At 44.3% G+C, this 21,287-nt stretch overlaps 1 protein-coding gene across 4 annotated transcripts in view; it reads left to right on the top strand.

Annotated features, from left to right (window-relative positions):
- Positions 1 to 21,287, top strand: part of SETD3 (SET domain containing 3, actin histidine methyltransferase) — a 79,027-nt gene that overhangs the window by 43,147 nt on the left and 14,593 nt on the right. For all 4 annotated transcript variants that reach the window (XM_046008778.1, XM_046008775.1, XM_046008776.1 and 1 more), the window contains 2 exons: positions 19,060 to 19,118; positions 20,348 to 20,462. In XM_046008778.1, the coding sequence (XP_045864734.1) occupies positions 19,060 to 19,118; positions 20,348 to 20,462 (174 nt within the window). The remainder of the gene's footprint in view (positions 1 to 19,059; positions 19,119 to 20,347; positions 20,463 to 21,287) is intronic.

Below are 21,287 nucleotides of genomic sequence, written 5' to 3'. Positions count from 1 at the left end.
ACCTCTCCCCGACAGGTCATGGCCAGGTCTCTCTCTCCAGCAATGTCTGTAACCCCTTCTCTGTAATGCCGACACATGTCGTTTATTCTGGTGCGATGCGTCGTATTTTTTCCATCTGGGCTGTCTGCGACGACACTATTAGCTTCTTGGGAGTAGGGAGCCCATCTTACTCATTGTTCCCCCCACAGTGCCTTACATTTAGCAGACAGTGATGTTCGATGAATTGACGGACGAAGCTTTGCTAGAATGCATGGAAGGTGCAGAAATATGCTTTCGCAGATCTGGGGTGAAAGTGTGCCCCTTTTATGACTTTACTCTTTTATCATTATTTTATATGAAATAATAGCTGCTTCGTTTTGACAGCTTCCCTGAGACTGATCAAAATGCTTTTTTTAAAAATTTAAGTTCCATAACAGTTGTTCCTCTTCCTATATTTTTGCAGATCTGTTTCATCCTGTAGGACACATGGTCAACACTACATTTATTGCATTACGTCCTGTTTTTTTTATGGACATAAATTTTAAGCACAGTGAGGAGACTAAAAGATGTGATTAATTTGGCTATTCTTAAAATGCGTGCCTTACGTCCACTCAGAGTCAGTGGGCGTTTTTAAATCACATGTGAAGTTGTCCTCTTCTCTTCAGAGGACATTTTCCTTGTCAGCACCATGTGCCCGTTAGGTTACGGGGTGTAAATTGAAGTACTTAGCTTTATTTTTCAAAGTAAAAGATTAATCTGCAAAATGACCACACTTGGAGTAGTTGATATAGTAGCAGTAGCGGCGGTAGTAGGAATCATAGTAACAACTGGAGGGAGGCAGGTCAGTGCCCAGGATGCTCCCGTCTACGCACTAAGCTCCTGGGATTGCCCACACTTCAGACCCAGCCAGAGTGTCACCGGCTCCCGCTGACTGCGCCCACCTGCCGCACAGGGAGGACGCGGGTGCCGCCCGCTGGAGCATGGCAGCCCATATGATTCAGCTCCCTGTGTCTGCCAGGTTCAGTGGGAGAGCCCAGTCCTCCTCCTGCTGGCCCCCTCCGGCCGCCTAACCCCTGCCCATTAGACCACCTCTACCTGTCTGGGGGCAGAAGCCAGAGCTGTCTTGCTCGCTGTGTTCCGTTCCTGGCACAGGATCTCCCCCACAGACGGGCGCTCCGTGAGTCCTGCGGAGCGACGCCCGGAGCAGCACAAGGGCAGTGCAGTGATGGGCGGAAGCGGGTACCAGGTGGTGTTTTGCCAGGTGCGTGTGTTAGAATTTCAGAGGTCAGGAGCTCATATGAAGGTCATATTAAGCCGTCCGAGGGTTAGTGAATCAGTGCAAGGGGTAAATTATCCTAACTGGTAAAGTAATATCAAATACTAGTTGTGAAAATAGTTGACCCTTGAGCGACATGTTTGAACTGTGTGGGTCCGCTTATATGTGGATATTTGTCAGTCAATGTGGCCCACTGGTGTAAGTGTATTTTCTCTCTCTTAGGATTCTCTTATTAACCTGCTCTTTTCCCTAGCTTTGCCTGGGGTGAGAACAGAATATATAAAAACATACAAAATATGTGCTCATTGACTGTGTCGTCAGTAAGGCTCCTGGTCAGCAGGGGGCTCTTAGTGAAGTTTGGGGGAATCAAAAGTTGGATGTGAATTTTTGACAGTGTGGGTGGGTTGGTGCCCTAATCCTGTGTTGTTCAAGGGGCAACTGTGGTTATTTCCCACATCAGATTTTATCAAGGATAAATAAGGTTACTTCCAGATTTTGCAACTTTTTTTTAGAAATTGAAGGATGAATCGGAAAAAAACCCGCAGTGGTCATTTTGCCAAGCGTGGAGTCTTAACTGACAAAGCTAATGATCTAGAAAAACCTATGTTGGAAAATGTCATTTATTATATGTGTCTGGAAGTGCAGATGGGAAAACAGATTTTTTTCTTTTTGCAGTAGATTCATTAAGTGTTTGGGAAGAGGCTCTCTTCCACACCTTCCCCAGCCTGCGTAGTTTGAGACTAAATCTGAGCTCCGCTTGCCTCCTGTCTCTCAGGGAAGAGGCGGCTGCTGCTCTTTACTTACAGGCCCGGGCCCGTCTGCATGCCTGCGGCAGGGCATCTGCCGGCGCTGCCTGGGAGCCCGAGGCCCCCCGCCACCGGCATGGGTAGCGCCGACGCCGGGGGAATGAAGAACGAGTAGCCAGTGACACTTACTGCTTGCACAGAAGCCCCGGCGCTTGCCCCTGGTCGTCCGCGCGTCTGGCCCTGGCTTTGAACGCATGCCTGGGGGCCAGGGCTGGGGCTGTGCGCGGGTGCTGTGAGCCGGGCCATGAGTGCTCCTCACTCAGTCCTGCCGGCCACTGCGCACCTCAGAGAGGCCGTCTGCTTGCCTCCTGGCAGGCCGACCTGGCGGCTGGATCGCTACTCTGGGTGCTGGTGTGAGTTTGCCATCCACACCAAAGTCACATCTAGCCTGGTTGCTTTTTGTCTGCTGCGGGGTTTTTTTTTGTTTGCTTTTTTGTTTTTTGTTTTAAGATTTTATTTTTTATTTGTCAGACACAGAGAGACAGAGAGAGAGCACAAAGCAGGGGGAGCATCAGGCAGAGGGAGAAGCAGGCTCTCTACTGAGCAAGGTGTCCGATGTGGGACTCGATCCCCGGACCTTGGGATCACGACCTGCGCTGAAGGCAGACGCTTCACTGGCTGAGCCGTCCAGGTGCCCCTTGCCGTGGGTTGGTTTCAAAGACGTGGGGCATAGTTGGAGGACACCTGGCTTTGCCATGGACACGGCCAGTCACACCTCCCCATGGGTGACTTACCGTAGCCTCCATGGTGGTCAGCCCACAGCAGTCCCCAGTTTCTCCTGCCCTGACTTCCCCGCATATCGCTCATGCTCACAGCCGACTTTCTCAGCTTCCGCCTCTGAGGGTCGTGAGCTGAGTCGAAGCTTCTCAGCCCGGCAGAGAGACGTGGTGTCACGGCCTGCCGACCTGGGTCTCACATCCCTGGGGTTTGTTTCAGACCCCCTGCAGGCTCCCCTCCGTCCTGCGTCTCAGAGAAAACTGAGACCTCTCCCGGCAACTCTTGTCTCCATGTCGGAGCTGTGTTTGCACCTGCTTTCGTCCCGCTGAGAAAGAACAGCCTCCCTCGACCCCGCCAACCAGTGCCAAGGCGAGCTGGGGCCCATGCCGGGAGCTCTCTGGTAGTGCTATCCTAGCTTTGTTCTAAAGTCCCTGTCCTTTGACATAATGTCCTGTCTTCCTTCTGCCTTTAATCCCATTTATCAAGAACATTCCACACTCGAGAGTTCGTCAAGCCCCTGCGGCCCAGGTCCTTTCCACTGCCCTGCCGTGCCCTCTGATGGATGCTGGGACTGGCAGTCAGCCGTTCCCGTGTCTGTTCTCGCTGCCCAGTGTCCTCGAGTTCTCCAAGTTGTAGGACTCTGGGTCAGGAGTCAGATCTGCATTTCAAAACCCAGTTCTAAAATCTCTTCTCACTGTGGCTATAATAAAAAATCATCTTGTATCAAAAGATGACTTAAGTCAGCATATTGGATTTTTAGCTCTCTGTTCCAAGTGAAGAGGCACTGATTAAACTGTTCCATTGAAGGGGTGCCTTGGTGGCTCAGTCGGTTAAGCATCTGCCTTTGGCTCAGGTCATGATCTCAGGGTCCTGGGATCAAGCCCTGTATCAGGCTCCGTGCTTGGCGGAGAGTCTGCTTCCCCTTCTGCCCCTCACCTTGCTCATGCTCTCTCTCACTCTCTCTCTTTCTCACAAACAAATCAATTTTTAAACTGTTCCATTGGAAATTTGTGTCCAGAAACTGCTCCATCAAAATAGCATTATTCTTAGGATGTGAGATTGCGTTTCTTCTGAAAACCAAAAAACCAAAACGAGTGAAATCCATTACATAACTATTGATCAGTAAGACATTTAATTAAGAAAATATAAGGCAACTTGTAATTTTTTGGAGAAGGAATCAGGCAGATGGGACTTTTCTGCCTGGTACTGCTCGGCTCTGCTCGGCTCTCAGTAGGCTTGTCCTCCTGAGACGGGAGCAGGTAAAGCTCAGGGCAGTCCCTGCATGGCCTGGCCTGGTTCTTCATCACTTCATGCCCTACACAGTTGCAGGGTAAATCTAACTCTTATATTTCTCACGGAAGAATTTTTCTTTATGATATCTTTATTTTCCCCGAGGAAGTGTTAATACTGATGGGGAAATAGCCAGTAAGTGCTGATGGCATCTTGGTGCCCGTTGTTTGTTTTTGTTTTTCTTGGTACAACCGTGTTTCAAGAGTTTTGGTACCTATTTTGGATTCTAATGAGATGAGAGAGGAAATTTTATCAACCAAAGATGAATATCAGATCTCTTTGCTTCTCAACTACTCCATCCAAAGTCATGGACATTTGAAATTACGTTTGGTTAGTCAATGAGTGTCTTGACTGAGTGTGAGAGTGTTTTGTTTTGATTCGAATAAATATAACCTTATAATTCAGTTCATTGCGGTTTTAACGGAGACATTTTTTACCAGTAATGTTGAATATTTGTCATATCTCACTGCCATACTTTTGAAAGTCCTCTTTTCAGGAGATACAAAGGTTATTAAGACTTTTCTGAGCTAGACTTTTTATCGGCAACTTAGTTTGACAGAAGTTCAGAGGCCTCTACCCCTCTCTTCCCTTGGAACTTTTGTACTTTGCTGTCCGACCAGTGACCCAGGGAAATTGCGCTGGGACAGTGCGTTCACAACTGACACGTCCACGGACTCTCTGTGGATAGAAGCGGCTGCAGGGGCCGTGGCGACACCAGCTTCACCGTGGAACTGGGTTCTCGGACACACATCCCCACCCACCTCTCGTGACCAGCAGGCACCTTTGCCCTAGATTTTGTTGTGTTGGGACTGACCGAAGTAAACTTGTGGCAGCTGGTGACAGCATGTGTGGGGACTTCAGTGGTATGCCTGAGCACGTGGGCGTTTCACAGGCTCCCACTGTGGGGGTCCTTTTATGACGTTAGGATCGATTGATCCCGTCAGCGGTTGACCCATCTTTTTTTTTTTTTTTTTTTTTTTTAATATTTTATTTATTTGACAGAGAGAAATCACAACTAGGCAGAGAGGCAGACAGAGAGAGAGAGGAGGAAGCAGGCTCCCCCAGAGCAGAGAGTCTGATGTGGGGCTCGATCCCAGGACCCTGGGATCATGACCTGAGCTGAAGGCAGAGGCTTTAACCCACTGAGCCACCCAGGCGCCCCTGGTTGACCCATCTTTATCAGAGCCCCAAGTCTGAGAGCTGCGGCTTCTCAGCTTCCAGGCTGCACTCTTGGAGTTCAGCCTTACTAGCTACTTAACAGACTCCTTCAGTTTCCTTTGGGCCTAAAGGCAGAACATTTAAGGGGCCAAGGTTCATTTCCCTAACAACATGATAACTAGGAGAGTTGAAAGTAGCCAAAAAGTTATTGTCGTGTAAGAACTTGGAGATAGTACAGGTTTAATGATTGATACACCTGTGGGTGTTTTAGAGGCTGTTCAGACTTATCACAAGAATGATGGGAATTCCAGATAATGGAATATTGGAAGTTGTTGGAACACTAGTGTGGCGTAATTCTAGTGAAGAAAATACTGGAAAGATATTCCAAATAATACCAATATCCAAATAATACCAAATAATATCCAAATAATACCAATTATTTGGTATTGAATACCAATACGAATTCCAAATATAATGCAGGGAAGGGGAGCATACGTGTCTACATGTATTTGATACACACGTGATTTCTGGGGCCAGCATTCTTCTGTCCGACATGAAGGGAATTGGGCCAGGTGATTTCTGAGTTACCGTCTACGTCTGGGATTTTATGATAGTGGAAGTTACTTTTAAGTAAATATGGTATCCTTCCTGATGGTTGCAAAATCATGGATTCACTGTCCTAGTCTCACTAATATCACTTACCTCTAAGCTTTATATTGTCCTTCAGAATATCTCTATGTTGCATTTTATTTTTATTTTATTTTGTTGATGCGTAATTGACATACAATATTACATTAGTTTCAGGTGTACAACATAGTGATTCATTTATGTATATTACAAGATGATCACAATGATAAATCTAGCTACCATCCAGTACCATACAAAGTTATTATAGTATCATTAACTATGTTCCCTAAACTGTACGTTGCATCCCCGGGTCTTATTTATTTTATAACTGGAAGTTTATACCTTTTAATCCCCTTCCCCAATTTCATCCATCCCTACCCCTCTCCCCTCTGGCAATCACCAGATTGTTCTCTGTGTGTATGAGTCTGTTTCTGTTTTGTTTCATTTTTGGATTCCACATATCTAGACCCCGCACGTGTCTTTCTCTCTTTGACTCATTTCACTTAGCATAGTATTGTCTGGGTCCATCCATGCTGTTTCAGATGGCAAGATTTCATTCTTTTTTGTGGCTGCATAATATTCCATTCTCTCTCTCGCATGTGTTCTCTCTCTTTCTATGTATATGTGTATATATATAAAATATTATGTATTATGGTGAAGGGTATAATAAATAATATGTGATCATATCATTATACTTAATATGTTATAATGTATATTGTACACATACATACATACCACATCTTTTTTTTTTTTTTAGATTTTTATTTATTTGAGAGAGAGAGAGTGACAGAGTGAGAGAGAGTATGAGCAGGGAGGAGAGGAAGAAGCAGGCTCTCCACTGAGCAAAGAGCCTGATGTGGGACTCAATCCCAGGACCCTGGGATCATGACCTGAGCCGAAGGCAGATGCTTAGCGAACTGAGCCATCCAGGCACCCCTCCACACCACATCTTTATCCACTCATCTATCGATGGACACTTAGATTGCTTCCGTATCTTGGCCCTTGTAAATTATGCTGCAGTGAACATATATCTTTTTGGATTAGTGTTTTCATTTTCTTCAGATAAATACCAAGAAGTAGAATTGCTAGATCATAGGATAGTTCTATTTTTAATTTTTTGAGGAATCACCATACTGTTTTCCAGACTGGTTGTACCAGTTTGCATTCCTGCCAATAATGCAAGAGGGTTCCCCTTCTCTGCATCCTCGCCAACACCTGTTGTTTCCTGTGCTGTTGATCTGGGCCATTCTGACAGTGTATCTCATTGTGGTTTTGATTTGTATTTCCCTGATGATGAGTGATGTCGAGGATCTTTTCATGTGTCTGTTGGCCATCTGTATGATTTCAGGAAATGTGTATTTAGGTCCTCTGCCCATTTTCTAATTGGTTTGTTTGGCTTTTTTTGATATTGAGGTGTGTGAGTGCTTTATGTATTTTAGATATTAACTCCTTATTGATTTTGTGATTTGAAAGTATCTTCTCCCATTCAGAAAGTTGCTTTTTTATTTTGTTGATGGTTTCTTTCACTGTAACAAATTGCCTTTTAGTTTGATGTAGTCCCATTTTGTTTATTTGTACTTTTGTTGCCCTTGCTTGAGAAGACATACCCAAAAAATATTGCTCAGACCACTTGTTCAAGAGCTTACTTCCTGTGTATTTTTTTCCTAGCAGTTTTATGGATTCTACTCTTACATATAAGTCTTTAATCTGGTTGAGTTTATTTTTGTATGTGGTGTAGGAAAGTGGTCCAGATTCATTCTCTTGCATGTAATAGTCTAGTTTTTCCAGCACCGTTTATTGAAGAGACTGTCTTTCTCTCCGTTGTGTATTCCTGTCTCTGTTAAAGATTGACCGTAGAGTTGTGGATTTATTTCTGAACTCTATATTCTATTCTGTTGGTTTGTGTATCTGTTTTTTGCCAGTACCATACTGTTTTGATTACTGTTGCTTTGTAGTATAGTTCAAAACCTGGGATGGGTATGCCCTGTTCTTGTTTCTTAAAATTGCATTGGCCATTTGGGGTCTTCTGTGGCTCCATACAAATTTTAGAATTATTTGTTCTAGTTCTGTGAAAAAGCTGTTGGTATTTGATAGGGATTCCATTAAATTGTGGATTGCTGTAGGTAGTATGGACATTTTAACAATATTAATTGTTCCAATCCATGAACACAGTATATCTTTCCCATTTAGTAATATCATCTTTAATATTTTTCTAATATCATCTTTAATATTTTTCATCAGTGTTTATAGTTTTCAGAGTATAGGTCTTTCACCTCCTTAGTTAAATTTATTCTTAGGCATATTCTTCTTCTTTTTTTTAAAATTTATTTGACAGAGAGAGATCACAAATAGGCAGAGAGGCAGGCAGAGAGAGAGAGGGGGAAGCAGGCTCCCGCTGAGCAGAGAGCCTGATGCGGGGCTCGATCCCAGGACCCTGGGATCATGAACTGAGCCAAAGGCAGAGCTTTAACCCACTGAGCCACCCAGGCGCCCCTTCTTTTTTTTTTTTTTAAGGTTTTATTTATTTATTTGACAGAGAGAGATCACAAATAGGCAGAGAGGCAGGCAGAGAGAGAGGGGGAAACAGACTTCTGCTGAGCAGAGAGCCCGATGTGGAGCTCGATCCCAGGACCCTGAGATCATGACCTGAGCCAAAGGCAGAGGCTTAACCCACTGAGCCACCTAGGCGCCCCTATATTATTCTTTTTGATGCAGTTGTAAATGGGATTGTTTCCTTAATTTCTTTGTCTGATAATTTATTATTAGAATTTAGAAATGCCACAGATTTATGTACAATTAGTTTTTGTGTATTATTTGTATCCCACAACTATACTGAGTTCATTTATTACTACTGATAGATTTTTGGTGGAGTTTTGTTTTGACCTCATATTGTGCATATCTTATTTTGTATATCCTTTGATGAATTATTGTAGGTCTAGATGATTTTACTACTTTGTTTTTTAACCTTCATATCAGCTGTGAACTCTACATTTACCTTTACCAGTGAGTTGTGTGTGTGTGTGTGTGTGTGTTAATTTCTAGTTATGGCCTTTTCTGTTTAAAGAAATCCCTTTAACATTTCCTGCGAAGCTGGTTTGGTAATGATGGACTCCTTTAGCTTTTCTTGTCTGGGAAGCTCCTTAGAGATAACACAGCTTTACTGGGTAGAGTCTTCTCGATTGTCAGTTTGGCCCTTCAGGACCTTGAGTATATTGTGTTACTCCCATCTGGCCTGTAAAGTTTCTGCTGAAAACTCCGAGTCTTAGGCGGGGGCTCCCTTGTACAAAACTAGTTGTTTATCCCCTGCTGCTTTTAAGATTCTCTCTTTAACTGTTGAAACTTTAATTATAATGTGTCTTGGTATGGGTTTCTTTGGTTCATCTTATTTGGAACTCTCTGTGCCTCCTGGATCTGATGTCTATTTCCTCAGCAGGTTAGAGAGATTTTCAGCCATTATTTCTTCAAATAGGTTTTCTATCCCTTTCTCTCTTGCTTCTCCCTCGGGGAGCCCTATAGTGTGAATGGTAGTGCACTTTATGTTGTCTCAGAGGCCCCTTAAACTATCCTCATTTTAAAATTTCTTCTTTCTTTTTGCTGTTTCGGTTGGGTGATTTCCACTACCCCATCTTCCAGACTGCTGCTCTGTTCTGCATCTTCTGATCTGCTGTTGATTCCCTGAAGGGTGTTTTCCATCTTAGTTACTGTATTCTTCAGCTCTGAGTCTTTTTTCTATTTTCACCTTTGTTGAGGTTCTCACTGTGTTCGTCCATTCTTCTCTTGAATTCAGAGAGCGTCTTCATGATCATTACTCTGAACTCTTTCTCTGGTAGATCACTTAACTCTTTCATTTATTCTTTTTCGAAGGTTTTGTCTTATTTTATTTGGAACATATTCCTCTGTCCCCTCATTTTGCCTGACTCTGTTTATTTCTATGTATCAGGTTGATCAGTTATGTCTCCTGGCCTTGAAGGAGTTTCTTTATGCAGAAGGTGTCCTATGGGACCCACTAGAGCAACCGCCCTGGTCGCCCAAGCCAGGTGCTCTGGGGATGAGCCCTGTGTGGGTTGCCTGCACCCTTCTGTTGTGGCTGGGCTGCAGTTGGCGCACACCCACTCTGTGTAGGGCAGGTCTCTGGCACAGCTGCCAGCACGGTTCTGGCTCTGACTGTCGTAGGCATTCTAGTGCATGGAGGGAGTTTCCCAGAGCAGGCATGCTTGGGAAGGCCTCCGGTTTTGGCCTGCTGGGGTGGCAGGTTTGGGCTTATGCTGAATTTTCAGTTTGTTTAACTAATCTCTATACCCAGTGTGGGGCTTGAACTCACAACCCTGAGATCAAGAGTCCTATGTGCTCTTCTGATTAAGTCAGCCAGGTGGCCCAATATGCTGAATTTTACTTTATTTTTTTTAATTAAAAAAAAAAGTTGTTTTTTTTTTTAAAGATTTTATTTATTGAGAATGAGCACAAGTTGGCGGGGAGGGGCAGAGGGAGTGGGAAAAGCAGACCCCGGGCTGAACAGGACCCTGGGATCACGACCGAGCCAAAGGCAGACACTTAACCGACTGAACCACCCGGGAATTTATGCTGAATTTTAAGTGATAGCAATATTTACCAAACATTTTTCTAGAATTCCATCAAGAAAAAAATGTATTTACCAAATCAGAACTTTCGCTGTATTTATGAAAGTAGGACAGCTGGTTGTCCTTTGCCTTAAAGTAACATCCAGGCCTGAGTCTTTCCCCCGTCCCACCAGTTATTACTGGGCAACCTTGGACATACTGTTCTGTGCCCATCAGTTATGGCATCAGTAGCATGGGTAATAACAGTGCCTGTTTCCTAGGCATCACAATGATTAAATTATAGGTGGCCCTGGGACAATGCGGGGGTTAGGAACACTGACCCCTTCCACCCCCAGTGAAAATCCACTTACACCTTTTTACTCCCCAAAAACTTAACTACCAGTAACCAATAACACTTGACAGAAGTGTTATGGATAATGTTATGGATAATGTAGACCGTTGGTTAGCACATAGTTTGTATATGTATTATGTAGTGTATTCTTATGATAAAGTAAGCTAGAAGAAAGAAAATGTTAAGAGAATACCAAGGAAGAGAAAAATACATTTACAGGACTGGACTGTAAAAAAATTCGTAGAGAAGTAGACCTGCACAATTCAAACCGTGTTGTTCAAGGGTCAACTGTATATAAATACATGTAAAGTTCTCGAAACAGTTCCTTGCACAGAGCACTTAGCCATCGCTGATATCAACCTCCCTCCCTCCCTGCCTCCTCTCTGTCTCTCTCCTGGAGATGCAGAGAGCCGTGCTATGCACCAAGCATGGTACTTCGTTTTCTAGGACAAGAGTTTATATGCATGCTCTGAGTGTCAGCCATCCCGTCAAGGAGATTGGTTTCACAGTGGTGGTCATAATGTTCTCATCTTACAAGTGACTGGGGACTCTGATCGTGCTGCATTGATTAGTTTGACCAGAGTCCAGAGTCTTTATCCCGAATCACTGAAATCTGAAATAACTGAAATGAAACGTAAGGTACTAAGAAGCTGATGACGAGGAATTCGAGCCTGCTTTCTTAAGCAGATGTGTCCTTCGGAAACAACTGCTTTTTACTGTTCTGTGTATCTCCACTTTCATTATCGATAAGTTGGAGGAGCGGCAAGTGTGAAGTACCTTATCGAGAAGCACAGATTACCTGCTGGAATTGTCCTCTTGATTAGGGAGTAGAGTCCTTAGCTTAATCAGTAGATTGAGATAGGTGGGGGAGTGTCAAAAGACAAAGAAACAAAGCATTTTAGAACTTAAAAGAAGATAGCAGTTACTTGTCCAGCCCCCTTTCCAAGCAGGGCAGTGGAGGTGCAGGGGGCTGGCCGGTGAGAGATGACACGGCAGGGGACGGGCCGACCCTACAGGTGCACGCTGCTGAGTGAGGGGGAGTGTGGAGGAGGGACATTTGTGGCCGCCCGGCACAGAGGACTGCCATGCGTGGGCCCCTTTGCTCCCTCTTGGATGCTTAGAGCAGAGCTCTCTCAGACAAACGTGTTTAAAGGTAGATTTGGGGGAAAAGAGAGAGAGGCAGAAAGCGTATTCTCTGACCCCTGGATGTTGGGAGACTGTCCCGATCGGGATGGGAGGCGGAAGGAACGGAGAAGGAGAGCTGTGTTTCTGCAGCCTGTGCGAACACCTCTGCACTGCAGCCGGCTCACCTGGTCCCTCGGCCCTGCCGCTCGCCTGCTGTGGAGTCATGGTGCTTTGGGAAGTTGTCACGTCCTGTGTCTTGCCTCTGGTCTGGGCTGTTACGGAGCCAGAGAGGAAATCTGATTCCACAGGGTCCGCGCCGTCTCCGCCGCCCAGCAAAGGGTGGAGCGTCTCCTTCGCACTTGAAGGCGGCCGAGTTCTTTGAATGAAGCACCATGCGAGTCCCTGGAGAGTCTCTGGTGGTCAGAACAGGCGTGCCCCCCGCCTCACTAGAAACCCGCCTCAGATGCTCTCACGCATGCACATACGTGTGCACACGTGCGCTTGCACACGCACACTCACGGGGCAGCAGGCTGGGGTTGGCCCGGAGGAGGCAGAGCAGGGAGCCCAGGGTGGTTGGCGAGGGTGGCCCCGGAGAGGGGTCTTCCGGCTTGTGTTAAGGGACTCACCTGACTGCCGCTGGGCCGAACCCCCCTGAGGCATTGCCATGTCTTTTCGTCCCCCTGTCACACGGCACCTGCCAGAGCGTCTTCCGTTTCACATGGTCAGTAAATATCCGCTGAATGAATGAAGTTCTAGTCCTAACCTGTCTTCACCTTTTTCCCCCCGAGTCAGTAAACGTTCGGTGAGTGGATCAATGGTTGGCAGTCAGAAAATGCTGATCGATCATGACTGTATTTGGTTCCTGGGTGTCTATCTTCAGGGTTTACAGTTGGTGACTAGTAAAGTTTTTGAGGAGGCATCTCTTTTGCAGTGTTTCAGCAAATTTCAATTTAATTTAAACTGAATACAGGTTACAGGTTTCAGTGTCTTCTAATAAAACACCAATTCTTCCATCTTAGAGTAATTTTGAAAGTTTATTGAATGTTGATATTTTTTCCACTAATCTTATTTTCTTAATCTAAACATTTTTATTTCAAGGTAATACACATTTTTATAGAAAAATTAAATAAGTGTATCCAAGTGAAAAGCAAATAATTTTAATTGTATGTGTATTGACGTATTTATTTGATGAGATTGAATTCAGAGAACTTTATGGTGGAAAATTCCCTGAAGAATTGAATGTAATCTGCCTTTTAAAAATAAAAGTCTTAAAAATTGATTTTTTCCCCTCAAGAGCCAATACGCGAGCCCTGCTCTGATTCTGACGCGTGGCCATCCGAGCCGGCTTCTACATCCCGCGGCTCCTCTGCAGGTTGTCGTTCGCTCAGCTGTGTTGTGTCTGCTGAGGAAACGCAGGGCGGGTGGAGCTTGAAAGTGCTGCCGGTGCGGCCTTCCCTGGGCCAGACGCCTCCGTGCGCCGTGTCAACCTCGCTTCTGCAGCACCGCCCACCCGACTCTGCGTTTTCCCCTTTCTCTCCTGCTGTCCTCCCCTGCCCTGTCCACGCGTTCCCCTTTTCTTCGTTTTGTTTCCCTCCCGCCCTGTCTCCTTCCTTCTTCGTCCTGCGGGGGAAACCCTTCTTGCCTTCTGATCACCCTCTGGCCTCTTTCCCTCTGTGATGTGGAATCGCGTTGGAGAGCAGGGTCTGCCCCCGCGTCCGGACTGGGGGGTAAAGCTGCCTTTCGCCTCTCTTGTCTCCTAGTCTGCCCGGACCTAACATTTCTGCGAGCCTGAGCCACGCTGGGCTTAGGGAGGATGGCACGGGGCTGCTCTGCGGAGGAGTCTCTCGGGGCGTGGAAAGCACCAAAGAGCTCTCGCTTCTTTGAGGAGGAGTCACGGCCCCCAGACGTGTCATTGTGTCCACCCACAGCTCAGATCTGAGGTGCCGGGACGGGTTTTATCCTTGTAGGAATAAGAGAAAAGGACCCATCACTAGAATTAGGTGTGACTGCCCACAGCTAGTTAACTGTGCTGTCCCTTTTAATACACACTTAAGAAGTGAAGCTGAATATAATCTTCGTCATATTTTAGTTGGAAAATTTTAATTGCATGCTATTACTTTTTTTTTTTTTTTTTTAAATCAGCCTAAACCAGGTACAACTTCTGAATTACGTGTTTTGGCCTCCCCGATACTGTGGAGCCGTTACTAAGTCACTGAACTACCACATATATTTTTGAAATTAACAATTACATATTCTAGCAGGCTATAAATTGTTTAAAATACAGTATTTAGGAGTCATTTTTATGAACTGAGCCACTCTCCTTTTAGTATATTTAAATGCCTCTGTGAGGTGATTATTGAATGTGTTCAACTTGATTTCCTCATAAAAGTCTACATGGCGGGGGGAGTGTTCTTTAGAAAAGTGAAGATCTGATTTTGAAAAGTGTTTGGTGTTTGTGTCTCAGAGGCTGTTTGCGTGTTTTAATCCTTTTTTTTTTTTTTTTTTTCTTAGAGGGTTTTGCATCTTTCCTCAGGTTGAATACGTTCCTTCGGAGAATTATTTTAGGAAATGCCGCTCTCTCTGTATGTGGGAGCATTTAACTTCGGTTTGATTTATTTTAAAAATGCTTTCTGTTAGATGTTAAAAAGAAAACAAACTTTAAGTCAAACGCATTTTGTTCGTGTGCAGAGCTGTTGCAAAGCTGTTTCCCATACTAGACGTTTCTGAATCAGGAATTCACATAATAACGAAGTCTGCTTATTTTGGTTCTCCACAAAGGTTTGTTGTATGAGCTTAAAATAAGGCTGCAGCTGATCTGTGTAACACATATTAACTGTTGGTTTAGTTTAAGCACGCGTCTGTGTCTCTCATTTCGGATCAGCCCAACAATCGGCATGCCGTGCAGCAGCCATCTTCTTTTCTACTTTATTAAATCTCTGTCAATTATAAATATCAAGGTTTTACATTAATGTCAAGATAGTGCATCAAAAATTCATGGAATATGTGACTTTTTCCAAGGGTATTTAATACTTAATGCATTTGTGTCATTTTTCTTTCCAGAGATATTGACAGGTTTTATTAAGTGTTTGTTAGGGAGATTTCATTTTTATCAAGGGACTATAAAGAGAAGCTGCATGCTAAATCAATTTTTTAAAGCCAGAATATTGTTCATTTTTTCATCTTCAAACTCTTGTAATCCATAGGTTTTATTTAAATTTCCTCTCGGTTTATTTTTGTTTTATGTGAGTGATAGTTCAAGACAGAACTTTAATAAGGATCAAATATGCTGACTGTAGTGGTTTTTAATTTCCTTAAGCATAGCTACCAGACCCATGCAATATGGTAAATTCTTCAAAATGTCATACTTACATATTTAGCAATATTACTTCTTTTCATTGAAGCCAAACAAGCGATTTTAGATATTAATCTTTCCCAAACACAGTGATTATTTTGTACTAGATACAATATTACTGTGTCTCATCAGGAATACCTCCTTTTGGCAGAAAAGGGAGCGGAAGAGAACTTCACTGGGTTGCCTGTTGGCGTAAGAAAACAGGAGTCCTCTTTTAAGAGTAAGCTCTTTAGGGCTTCAGAACTGGTTATGAGTTTCACCAGCTCTTTATTTCTCCAACTTCAAATATTTATAATGCTCAAGAAAGCAAAAATATCAGTCATTTGAAAATCTGCAGAAAACTCTGTGGCTAGTTTCTAACCCTGTCTTTATGGGGGTGGGAATGAACGCTTTGGCAGATCCCAGACTTGCCCCTGACACTGTGTGGTGGCCCTCCTACCACCCCACGTAGATCTGTGTCTCGGAAACGAGTCACAGCGGAAGCTAATTGGGCACAAAGTGTAAGCTTTCTGTTTTAATAAACTTTTTTATCTCTAAACTACAAGTTAGGAATATGTTCTCTTGGAGAAGATATGTCATGAAAAACAAAATCTTGATCCGATTTTGCTTTATAAAGTGAGGAACATTTGTTGTCTTGCCTTTAAAGAATGACCTTAAAGACTTGTCATCTAAGAACATTTTAGGAACTTTCAAATAACTTTGCGTTAGTATTAACATTTTTGCAAGATGTGGTTTTAAACCTTAACCTAAAAGACTTGGTGTTTAAAAAAAAAAAAAAAATCATTCTGTCCAGAGCTTTCAAGAGTGTTTGAAAGAGGTGTTTTTCTTATTCTTGTTCATTTTTTCAGAATATGTGAAAATAGTTGTTTTCAGAGTTAAATGTTTTTCACACGCAAATCATTTTCAATATTTCAGTGGTTCAAGATCCTTGTAAAACTATTGTACAATACTTTTAAGAGGTAGGGTAGGTTTTTTGTTTGTTTTGTTTTATTTTGTTTTTTTTAGAAAACAAATTTTGCTCGAGTAAAGCTGGAACAGTAGCTCTTCTAGATAAACCCTAGTTTAGGTATACGGTAAGTTGTTATGTAGGCTTTACCCCAGGAAGGAATTCAGGAATTGAGGAATTCTGCCTGTTCTAACCTGAGGCCAGTAGGTGGCGATAGTGCCACAGTGGTGAGAGCCCTGTTGAAATGGAAGGCGTTTGCCTTTCTCCATAGTGTCAAATTAAATTGGGCTTCAGCATAACTGTTAAGTGCCTGTGTTCTGTGGCAGAATGGCTTTTTATATCAGAATTACGTACAAGAGGCACACCTTAATTTTTAAGCACATAAGAACAACTATTTCTAATAGATTCTGCAAATATTCGGTAACCCTACAACCAAAATAATTGTCAAAATTAATCTGAAGAAAGCATTTGTTTATTTCCCCCCCCCCCAAATTGTCTTTATGACTTCGTCAGGACTATGAGTATGAACTTCTGTTTTTGGTAAGAAAGGTATATAAGCAGGAGGAAGGGAAACATTTTGGAGAGTTAGTTTTCCATCTTTTTGGCCCTTGAGGAGGTCGCCTTATTTGAGTAAGGTTGCAGATCGAAAGAGGTTTCAGAGTCCTGAGTGGTGGGAGACCCTTGCTCAAGTCGTTTTGACTTGAGCATTCCAGTTTTGAAAATTGTCATCCTTTCTCTCATTCAGTAAGTCAGACTTTTTGGGGGAGGGTGGGTCAATTTCTTAATACCTATGGGATTTAGTGTGGGAATTTACCAACTCTCAAAATATCATAGTGCATTCCATAGTTTAAATGAATTAAAGCATTTTAAAATGGCAGAAACAATAATGCTTTCCACTTCCTAGAGTTTGAAGAGCTATGGTGTGTGCATGCCATCCTGCCCCCGTCCGCGGTGGCACAGCTGTGAGGTGTCACCGTGTTGTAAGTGAGGGGGTTTTGGCAGCCGAGGCCCTTGCTGTGGTGCTTCTTACCCGCACAGTGGCTCTGGGTTTGTGGAGGGACAGTTCTTACCTGCTGAATTTGTACTTTATAAGGAAAGACCTGAATACTGTTACGGTTAAATTTTATAAAGGTAAATGGAAAGCATCTTTAGGGCTCTTAGAACATGGCCTTTGCATTTTCATTCATTACAGAGAAAAGGGAAAGAAGCTTTAGGCTTCGGGTTTCTTGCATCTTCGCTGGGGTTGACCAAAGCATCAGGTTTTTGTTTTTTTTTTCCTCTCTCTTTTTTTTTAAAATAGAGGTAGAAAATCCCGATCTACCACCAGCGGCTAGAAATTTACTCTGGGCAATATGTCATTTTACGTATTGACTTGAAACATACCTTCTTTAATTTCATCTATGTTCCTGCAGCATTTCCAAATTACACACATAAAATTTTATATTTTGACTTCTCTTCCAAAGGGTTAAAACTGGGTGAAGAATTAGACGGGAGAGCAGGCACCTGGGAGCTAACACCCAATTGGCAGCCTTTTGTAATATATAATTTGCCTAAAATTGCGCACTGAGCACAAGCTTTTGTTTTCTAATTGATTTACGGTTTGAGCCACTTTTACCTCATCCCCTACTGTCCTGCGCGTGGTGCCAGCGAGTACATTACAGGGAGCGATGATAAATGGCCGTGCACTTGTGACGCTAATGTGTCAGGAGTCCAGACTGCGTGCACACTGAGCTCCGAGCACGAGCAGCGGTGCAGAGACGGGACGGCGGGGTCTTGTTGCAGCGCAGAGATGGCCGTGTGCTCACTTGGTCACTTGCTGCCGTCTGTCAGACCGGAACTGGAACCAGAGATTAAAATTATGCTGTTACAGCTTTTTTCTTTTAAAGATTTTATTTACTTATTTGATAGAGATCAGGACCGGGGGAGCAGCAGAGAGAGATCGGGAAGCAGGCTCCCTGCCAAGCAGAGAGCCCGATGCGGGGCTCGATCCCAGGACCCTGAGATCATGACCCAAGCCGAAGGCAGAGGCTTTAACCCACTGAGCCACCCAGGCGCCCGAACAACTTTTAATTTCTTAACTGAGACAAAGTTTTTGCACGCTCTAAAGGTCCAAGGTGGGAGGGTTGTTGTGATGAGAGAAAAGGAATGGATAAAACATTCTCGTAAGTGTGAGGTTTGGAACATTTTTACCAAATGTTGTTTTGTCCAGAGGGAAAGAAATGTAGTCCCGATTTAAATGGGCCAATCTCTGTTTTATCTTTGTCTTGTTTGTAAAATTTATGATTTCACAAAACTAGTTTTCTTGATTCTCTGTACTTGAGCCACACTTACGTCTATGATTCATTTGCACACAAGTTGATTTCCATCCAAACAATTTAAGTTGGAGATAAATGAGAGAACCTTCAATTTATTAGAGTGCCTTTAATTGTTCCTTTTATCAATATAAGACGAGATTTGCAATGTATTCTGGAGGGATGTGTGGCTTGTTATGGGGAGAAGATTCGAGGAAGGCCAGGACAGCCCCAACTTTGGAGGCTCCCGGTTTCTGTTTGGATCAGATTCTCAGAATGTGGGTTGCCCACCGTTTGTAAAGTCAGTCCACCTTAAATCCTCTTTCTGTGGTGTCTGTGGGTTCTGGTATCGAAATATGAGGAAGCAGATTTATGGCGGCTGCTGGGCACAACAAATTAAGTTGACAGTGATGTATGAGAGCCGGAGAGCATGGTGATCCCTCAGTAGCGCGGCTGGACGCCTCCTGCTTCATTTGGCTCTTGTTAGGATCTGTTAGGCAGCTAAATAATGAAATTCTGCTGACTGATTTCTGTTTTCCCCTTTTCTCTTTCCACGTCTCCTTTCTGAAACTTCTAATTCCCAGACCCATCCTCATGCCAACAAACTGCCCTTGAAAGATGCTTTCACTTATGAGGACTACAGGTTGGTGTGGGGAGGATGTGTGTGTGTGTGTGTGTGTTTATGCGTGCGTGTGTGTTGGGGTGTGGCAAGGGATGGATGCGGGGTGTGGTTGTTTGCATCTTTGGTGTGTGTTGTGTATTGTGTGTGTTGGGGGGTGGTTTCTGAGTGATCTGGGGATCTTGGAAGTGGGAAGTACTTCAGTAAGAGGTGACCTGCTGTGACCAGTTAGAGCCCCCCGACAGGTAGTCTTGCCGAAGTTCTAATGGAAGCTGGGGTAAGGATCGGCATTTTCATAACCACACAGATTGCCCTCCCCCTGTAGTGGTGGGGTCAGCTGAGGTGGGCAAGTGATAGTGGAGATGAACTTTCATATGGGGTGGTCGTGAGGACTTTTCCCCCTTTATAAATAGACTATTTCAGTGTAAAGTGAATTTTATAAAAATTTAAATTCAGTTAATTAACATGTAGTATGTTATTAGTGTCAGGGGTAGAATTCAGTGATTCTTCAGTTGCGTATAACATCCAATGCCTACTTCACCACGTCCCCTCCCTTAATGCCCGTCACCTCAGTTACCCTGTCCCCCCACTCACCTCCCCTCCGGCAGCCGTGTTTGTTCCCTAGAGTTAAGTGTCTCTTATGGTCTGTCTCCCTCTCTGATTTTATCTTATTTTATTTTTCCCTCCCTTCCCCTATGATCCTCTGTTGTGTTTCTTTAATTCCACATATGAGTGAAATCATATGGTAATTTTTTTAAACAAAAAGACAATTAACTGTGCACCATAATAAAAAAATACATGCCACATCTGATTGACTTCTTAGGGGGTTTCTGGTCAAAAGGAGTTATGTTGTTTGCCTTTCACTGAGGCTTTGTACAGGTGCAGAGTCGGCATTTGGGTAGGAGAAGGTGGTGTGGGCTCGGGGCGGGGTTCCTGTCCGTGGTGAAGACTGGAGGCCTGGAGATCTCTGTCCCCGGCCCTCCTTCCAGACCCTCTGTCTCCCTGGAACATCCCCCCTTAATCCTCACCCCTGTTTTCTCTGTCTCCTTTTCCCTTCCAGGTGCCCATCCCTTCCCTCAGCCCTAGATGTAATTTTAAATGCTGGTGAAGGCAGGCAACCATCCCCTGGGGCATGTAGGAGAAGGTTTTAAACATTGGTGAGATGTCAGACAAGCCGCGGTTTCTGGCTGAGGTCTTACTGCACTGGGCTGTGACGTGCTGACCGTAGTTCGCCTCTCTTCTGGTCGTTACAGGTGGGCAGTCTCTTCTGTTATGACTCGACAAAACCAAATTCCCACGGAGGACGGTTCCCGGGTGACCCTGGCGCTGATTCCGTTATGGGACATGTGCAATCACACCAACGGCCTGGTAATGACCCCTCTGCGTTGTGTTTGATCTGGGGAGCGGGGGTGAATAAGCTGTAGAGTGGACATTCCACCGGCAGATCAGGCCCCCGTACTGCCTCTCTCCATAGGGAACAAGCAGAACCAAGCGAGACACCCCTCCAGCCTCCCACAAAGAGAAGCTGGTGTTTTTCTCTTTCTGCATTTGCTTAATCCTAAAAACCAGGAACTTGAATCTTATTCCACTTTCAAAAACCACAGTGAACTGCATTTATTTGCTAAGCCATAATTCCAGCCCAAACATTCATTTTCTTATGTTATTGAACCACAGGCTAAACCAAAGTTTCTTTTTTCTTACTCTCCTTAAAATACTGATTGATTGAAGAAAAAAAAAAAACCACCCAACTTTCTTCTTTCTTGTTTTTCCTTTTCTGTTCCTTGTTTTCTTTCTTTGCTGACTACATTCCCGGCTGTGTGCATTCTCTGATGCTTCCTGTTCCCTCTCCCTCCGCCTGACACGCTGCCACATCCTCGGCCCCGCTTAGTAACCTGCTTTTGTTCAGGAGCCGCTGCTGGTTTCCCTGGTGCTGGGGCAGGAGGAGGCGCACCGGGGCGTTTGGCTCCTGGCCTTGCCTGCAGCGTTGGCATCTCAGGCGTGGGAAGCACCGGGTAGGAGACACTAAGAAAATAAGGAAATTTGGGGATGATTGTTAATTACGACGCAGGAGGGGAGGAAGCCGGCTCCCTGCTCCTCTGCAGTCTTTGGATTCCTGGCAGCGGCAAAGGTTGACACGCTCTCTCTGCTGAGGTGGTTGTCTGAGCAAGATTTCCTGATACCCGTGTACAGAAA

This window comes from Meles meles, chromosome 6, assembly GCF_922984935.1.
Source record: "Meles meles chromosome 6, mMelMel3.1 paternal haplotype, whole genome shotgun sequence".
Classification (NCBI taxonomy): Eukaryota; Metazoa; Chordata; class Mammalia; order Carnivora; family Mustelidae; genus Meles; species Meles meles.
The sequence above is the reverse complement of the archived record's forward strand: the minus strand, read 5'-3'. Positions and strand labels throughout refer to the sequence as shown.